The sequence below is a fragment of the Sinocyclocheilus rhinocerous genome, unplaced genomic scaffold (assembly GCF_001515625.1).
Source record: "Sinocyclocheilus rhinocerous isolate Xijiao unplaced genomic scaffold, SAMN03320098_v1.1 scaffold3239, whole genome shotgun sequence".
NCBI classification, from domain to species: Eukaryota; Metazoa; Chordata; class Actinopteri; order Cypriniformes; family Cyprinidae; genus Sinocyclocheilus; species Sinocyclocheilus rhinocerous.
In genome coordinates this window covers 121592-128997 of record NW_015630062.1, presented here as the reverse complement: position 1 = coordinate 128997, position 7406 = coordinate 121592, and the positions used below count along the sequence as shown (strand labels likewise).

The window sequence follows — 7406 nt, the reverse complement described above, 5'->3', positions numbered from 1 at the left end:
TGTCATGAAGTTAATTTGGTTTATTTGTTTTGTGTCATGATATGTTGTCTTAAACGCATTACATTTGTTGGTTTTGTGTGATGGGAGGGAGTGTCTGTACGTTTTGCCCGCTGAAGTGCAGATATTTGTAATGAAGATTTGCATTTGACTTAAATTTAGATGTTTTATTTTGGTAATATTAGTCACTCTAGCTGTGCTGTTTTGTTGCGGTCGCACATCGGACGAGAAGCACAGTGGTGCGCCGGTGCAACACGTATCACACACTGAATGCGTCGCGTCAGCAAACGGGATGAGAAATTGCGATCTATAGCACAATGAAGCACAGAATTTATTAGAGCCACAGAAAGACAAACGTTTTGCAAAAAAATTTACAATACACAATCTTCCAACCTAGGATGAAGTCATTATGTACATTAACAATAATTTGGAACAAATATAATGTAGTTTAATGGAGAATGATGTGAGTGGCGCTGAGGCGCTCTGTGGCGCGGCAGGATTATGAACAGCGCCCGGAGTCGGGATCCGTGGACAGTCGCCGGTGGCGCCGCCGGTGTGCATACATACAGTCATGGAAAACAATGTGTGGGAATTTTAAAGACGTGGTGCGGCACGGTGCAGGCTGCACATGTCGTCCGGTGTGCGACCGCCTTAAGGCTGGATAGCCTCTTGTTTCAGAGGTGAAATTGCCAAAGATGACTTTTAGAAGAGGACACCGTAAGCTAGGCTGGTAGTTTTTCCACCCGACGAGGGTAGGGGGAGAGGGCCTAGGCTCAAGAGTCACTGTTCGCTACTGCTCTGCACACAGTCTCGCAGGATCAGGGCTGAAACGACTCTGTGCTCACACTTCATCGTCATAACAACCCAACAATATCAGTGGCATCTGACAACCGTATAGAGAGGGTGTGCGGATGCCGCAGATCAAAGCAATGGCCACGAGTTGAGATAACTGTGCCCACGAATACCACGATCCAAGTATTCGCCATGCCTCGGCAACAGCGGGACCTGAACCGCGAGACGCAAACGCTTGTCACTCATCTCTCGAGAAGAGGGACAAACGCGAATGGAGCTTCTCATTGGATAACACTCACAATGAGCGCGTTCAGAGCCCTCGAGCACTGAACGCGCAAGCTCCTGACCAAAAACAGATGACAGATAGATTGTGCGCGTCCTCAAGTGCCAGAAACCTCTGGAACAGAGGCAGACACTTTCCACACCGCTCACCTGCCTTGGTGTCTCACACGCACTTCAAACAGACGACTCCTGAAGAAAGCAAAGAGGATGACGTATTCAGCAGGTGCCCTTTTATACTTCCGGGCATCCCGCCTATGACGTCATGGTGGGCTAATGGATTGGCGTTGTTTCACACGTGCTTCAGACACCGGTCATGCAGGCTGCATTCCCCAATGTGCCCCCTAGGGGGAGCAGCATTGAGTTCCCTAGAAGGGGAATCACTTGTGCCACATAATGACACCAGGCTAACACATCTCACTTTATTATTATTTTTTTTTACTTAATCATGGGGATGATAGACAATCAGGTAAGAATTAAGTGTAGAGTTTTATTGATTGATTGATTTATTGCTTTTTGACTTTTATATTCTTCTTTATATTCTTTATGAGACTAGTCTTTATAAAACAAGTGTTGCAATCAATAAATATCTCAGAAAAAAAAAATATTTATATATATATATATATATATATATATATATATATAAATATTTTTTTTTTCTGAGATATGCCACATAATGACACCAGGCTAACACATCTCACTTTATTATTATTTTTTTTTACTTAATCATGGGGATGATAGACAATCAGGTAAGAATTAAGTGTAGAGTTTTATTGATTGATTGATTTATTGCTTTTTGACTTTTATATTCTTCTTTATATTCTTTATGAGACTAGTCTTTATAAAACAAGTGTTGCAATCAATAAATATCTCAGAAAAAAAAAAAATTTATTATGTTTTGTATATATATATATATATAATGTGTTGGTCTAATGAGTGTTGTGTGACTGTTGAATACCATTGAATGGCAGTTTAGTACATCAATTATCTTGTGGGGTGGCCAATTAAATTCCAATTTACACTCAAAAAGGAGTCTTTTTCTAAAATTCTGAATTATGCCCAACCCTGGTGACAAGGTGACCCTTGTTCAAAGTGTTTATGATTTCATAATTCATAGTTTAATGAAAATGATCAAATCACACAATTCAAACTTGTTTGAATGGAGTGTCACTAATTTTACTTTGAAGTATATCCTTAAGCTTTTCGTTTTCCTTATCGTGAGTGTCGTCCTTGTATATTTGTCTATTGGTTCCCTTTTTAACTGTAGAATTTGGTCAACTGCAGCACAGATCAAGACTCACTAAAAATAACAGTACACCCTAGCTGACTGGTTTTAGCACAGGCCTTGTTGAATGCTACCTGTTTTCTCTTTCAGATGCCCCTACCAGGCTACGCAGAGGCCTTTCCTCACCCTCATTATCCTCAGGGCAGCCCTCTCCTGTGGCACCACCGCCAGGCCGCTCAGGGTGGTCCGGACAATCCACCCTCCTCCTCCACTGCAGTGTCCCAGCAGAGTCTAGCAGAGCCCAGAGATCCGATCAGCCCCAACACCCCCCTCAGTAGCCTTTACACTTCAGCCCTAGTCAAAGCCATCCGTGATGAGGTGGCCAAACTGGCCAAGAAGCAAGCAGACATGTTTGAGTTCCAGGTGTAGAACATTCTGGTGAATTCATGGACCAGCTGCACTGAGACTGAACAGTCTGATACATTTACGACTTCTGATTTCACCGGATTAAATAATTTTTCACTGGATACTTTTTTTTCCTTTCAGTGAAACACCTGTCTGCTTTTAATACAGTTTTTGTGTGGTTCTTTTTGCCATTGTACTATAACATTAATATGTAATTAAACATTTTCTTTATTGTAGTATAACATTAATATGTATTTAAAGTTTTTATTTAATGGGACAATATGGAAATCTACAATTTTCTCATTTTAGCTGTATTTTATGAAAACTGGCATGGTAATCAAAAGGATAGTCCACCTAAAAATGTAAATTCTGTCATGAATTACACCCCCTCATGTTGTTCAAAACCCAGAATAAAGCATAAATGAAGATATTTTTAATATTTTATTTCGTCCATCAATTGATCGTCCAATCAACCAAAATTGTCACGCTTCAAAAAGTTCATAAATACATGGTAAAAGAAACCCATATAATTTGAGTGGTATAATCCAAATTTTCTGAAGAGATGCTAAAGAGATCGTTTTATATTATGAACAGATTTAATTTACACTTTTGTTAACATATGAACATTTATCAATGCACATTCATATAGCACACATGCACAAGCACATTTAAGCTTCTTCAAAAATGAGTACGTACTGAATAAGTACTGTATGTCTGACAAAAATGATGAGAGAATATTATCTTAATTTGTGTTCCAAAGACAAGCAAAGTTCTTGGGTTTGGAACAATGTGAAGGTATACAAATAAAACAGATCTTTTTTTGGACTATCCCTTTAAAGTAGAAACTAGGGCTGGGCGATATAGCTAAAAAAGTGTATTAACAATATAATGTTTCATATCGTTCTGTATCGATAATTATTGACATTTTTTATAACCTTTTTCAAAACAAAGAGCAATAGAAAAAAATGTTTAAATTTAACCACTGTATTTTTTAAACTAACCCAATTTATTGAGACAAACAACAAATATTTTTTTTTTGTTTTAACAGTCAAACACAAAATAAAAATTAAACAAATATCTAATTTCTAATGTCTTATATGCAGATTAAATAGGTTAAACTTTTGGCTGGCCACCCCTATGAAACTCTCATTCTTTTTTGTCCCACAGGAAATCCCATGACAGCAGTGTACGCCATCCCAGCCAGTCGTCCAGGATACACGGGATATTTCATCTCTACGCCACCCTCCTCCTACCACAGCCCATCCTGGATGTCTTACCCCCCTGAACCCGAGGATGTGCCTCCTCAGTGGACCGAATCTGTAAGAATGCAGTTATCACACAGTCCTTTATCATGTGTCCAATTCTGCTTCACAAACTGGGTTGCATCCCAAGACCCCAACGTTACAGTGCATGCACCATTAATACAATTTAATGTGGCGTAAACCTCATGGACTGCAACCAAGGGAAGCAGAACTGGTCTGTCACATGTGCCTCTATACATTGTTCTGAATTTAGGGGGCATTCTGTCAGATCATGTGACCTGCCCTTGGGCGCAAGACTCATCTTTTTGGATTGTCCTTCTTATCCCTGTTTGTGTGTGCCTGCATTCACACGGTGTCTTTTTGCAGAACCAGTGTCATTTAGAAACCATTTGCTGAACTGAATTTATCGCTGACGTTGAGTGGAAACAACAAATTTCCAGGGTAGATGAGCACATTTCTTCAAGTGAACACTTTTCTTTTTTCTTTTTTTCCTCCTTTTTTTCTTGCAAATACCTTTACAATTCCAGGTTGTGAATTAAGGAAAGCAAACAAGATTAAAAATTTAAGTAGATTAAAAAATTGAAATTCAATAAAATGTTCATTCTGATATTGCTTTTCTGCTACAATTTACAAAACATTATTAAGAATAAAATTGTACAAAACCTTTCAAAACCATTTATTTTAGCCTTTGTCTTTATGTGACTAGTAAGTATTTAAAAAAGTGTCAGTTGCATTTCATTTATATTTCTAAGAATTTTTCTAAGAATTTTCTTACAAATTTCTTAGAAATTATGTTAAGAACTGTCCTCTTTTTTCTCTAAGATTTTCAATCAATGTAATTATATCTAATGAATTTCTTTTTTATTTATTTAATGTCTATATTTATTTTTATAAATGAATCTGAAGACAATTTGATGGGCATTTTGCATTGCCACATGCCAAAATTAAAACTGGTTTTGATGGCAGAGTCAAATAATTTGATATTTCTTTAAACTAAATGCAAAAGTAAGTCTAATGATTTATTATGAAAATGCATTCTACATATCTGGGAATAAATAGGCTTAATTAGTCAACATTAATAATTTAATTAATTATGTTTTGTTGCCATAAGTTGGACTAATGTGTTGGTCTAATGAGTGTTGTGTGACTGTTGAATACCATTGAATGGCAGTTTAGTACATCAATTATCTTGTGGGGTGGCCAATTAAATTCCAATTTACACTCAAAAAGGAGTCTTTTTCTAAAATTCTGAATTATGCCCAACCCTGGTGACAAGGTGACCCTTGTTCAAAGTGTTTATGATTTCATAATTCATAGTTTAATGAAAATGATCAAATCACACAATTCAAACTTGTTTGAATGGAGTGTCACTAATTTTACTTTGAAGTATATCCTTAAGCTTTTCGTTTTCCTTATCGTGAGTGTCGTCCTTGTATATTTGTCTATTGGTTCCCTTTTTAACTGTAGAATTTGGTCAACTGCAGCACAGATCAAGACTCACTAAAAATAACAGTACACCCTAGCTGACTGGTTTTAGCACAGGCCTTGTTGAATGCTACCTGTTTTCTCTTTCAGATGCCCCTACCAGGCTACGCAGAGGCCTTTCCTCACCCTCATTATCCTCAGGGCAGCCCTCTCCTGTGGCACCACCGCCAGGCCGCTCAGGGTGGTCCGGACAATCCACCCTCCTCCTCCACTGCAGTGTCCCAGCAGAGTCTAGCAGAGCCCAGAGATCCGATCAGCCCCAACACCCCCCTCAGTAGCCTTTACACTTCAGCCCTAGTCAAAGCCATCCGTGATGAGGTGGCCAAACTGGCCAAGAAGCAAGCAGACATGTTTGAGTTCCAGGTGTAGAACATTCTGGTGAATTCATGGACCAGCTGCACTGAGACTGAACAGTCTGATACATTTACGACTTCTGATTTCACCGGATTAAATAATTTTTCACTGGATACTTTTTTTTCCTTTCAGTGAAACACCTGTCTGCTTTTAATACAGTTTTTGTGTGGTTCTTTTTGCCATTGTACTATAACATTAATATGTAATTAAACATTTTCTTTATTGTAGTATAACATTAATATGTATTTAAAGTTTTTATTTAATGGGACAATATGGAAATCTACAATTTTCTCATTTTAGCTGTATTTTATGAAAACTGGCATGGTAATCAAAAGGATAGTCCACCTAAAAATGTAAATTCTGTCATGAATTACACCCCCTCATGTTGTTCAAAACCCAGAATAAAGCATAAATGAAGATATTTTTAATATTTTATTTCGTCCATCAATTGATCGTCCAATCAACCAAAATTGTCACGCTTCAAAAAGTTCATAAATACATGGTAAAAGAAACCCATATAATTTGAGTGGTATAATCCAAATTTTCTGAAGAGATGCTAAAGAGATCGTTTTATATTATGAACAGATTTAATTTACACTTTTGTTAACATATGAACATTTATCAATGCACATTCATATAGCACACATGCACAAGCACATTTAAGCTTCTTCAAAAATGAGTACGTACTGAATAAGTACTGTATGTCTGACAAAAATGATGAGAGAATATTATCTTAATTTGTGTTCCAAAGACAAGCAAAGTTCTTGGGTTTGGAACAATGTGAAGGTATACAAATAAAACAGATCTTTTTTTGGACTATCCCTTTAAAGTAGAAACTAGGGCTGGGCGATATAGCTAAAAAAGTGTATTAACAATATAATGTTTCATATCGTTCTGTATCGATAATTATTGACATTTTTTATAACCTTTTTCAAAACAAAGAGCAATAGAAAAAAATGTTTAAATTTAACCACTGTATTTTTTAAACTAACCCAATTTATTGAGACAAACAACAAATATTTTTTTTTTGTTTTAACAGTCAAACACAAAATAAAAATTAATGGACGCGAACATCCTGTATGTAATATAAATGTGGGGGGGGGAAATGTGTAATTTTCTTTACAGAAAATGAGCCAAGACCAATGAGTATGAGTTTAAAATAAATAATTAATCGTATCATTTTTCTTTTGATAAAAAGTGAAAACGGGTCCCACAGACCCGAACACCATACAAGGGTTAAACAAATATCTAATTTCTAATGTTTTATATGCAGAATAAATAGGTCTTAAGGAAACTTTTGGCTTGTTTCCCGAGCCCACAGGAGGGCGCAATGAGCAAAATAATGTTGCGCATTAAATTGTCAACACAAGGAAATAACTGTCTATAAAAAAACGTGCATTATACGTCTAAATAAACTCATATAAATCAAATATAATTTTGTAACTTGCATAAACAATTATGAACAAAACAGCATCATGTATTTATGCATTGCTTAGCCTAATACAAAGAATCACCCATCACACAGATTGCCTTTAAAAACATATGAGACGCAGTGAAAAGTAATAAACCTCCACAAATTTGTGACGTGTTTTTTAAAAGTTTAAACT

General features: G+C 36.6%; 2 protein-coding genes across 2 annotated transcripts in view; both read left to right on the top strand.

The window, feature by feature from the left end:
- The window catches only part of LOC107739916 (UPF0606 protein KIAA1549L-like), a 26566-nt gene extending 23465 nt beyond the window's left edge, over positions 1-3101 (top strand). Inside the window, exon 9 of the mRNA XM_016552166.1 lies at positions 2444-3101. Coding sequence (XP_016407652.1) covers positions 2444-2722 — 279 coding nt within the window. The 3' untranslated portion in view covers positions 2723-3101. The remainder of the gene's footprint in view (positions 1-2443) is intronic.
- Positions 3102-3867: 766 nt separating this feature from the next.
- Positions 3868-6193, top strand: LOC107739917 (UPF0606 protein KIAA1549L-like). Its single transcript, XM_016552167.1, has 2 exons — positions 3868-4017; positions 5536-6193. Exons 1-2 carry the CDS (start codon positions 3874-3876, stop codon positions 5812-5814), a joined length of 423 nt encoding a protein of 140 aa, XP_016407653.1. The 5' UTR covers positions 3868-3873; the 3' UTR covers positions 5815-6193.
- The last annotated feature ends 1213 nt before the right edge of the window (positions 6194-7406 follow it).

Coding starts and splice junctions, on each gene's coding strand:
- LOC107739917 (XM_016552167.1), top strand. CDS start 3,874: ATGACAGCAGTGTACGCCATCCCAGCCAGTCGTCCAGGATACACGGGA. Junction 4,018..5,535: donor CTCCTCAGTGGACCGAATCT/GTAAGAATGCAG, acceptor TTTCTCTTTCAG/ATGCCCCTACCAGGCTACGC.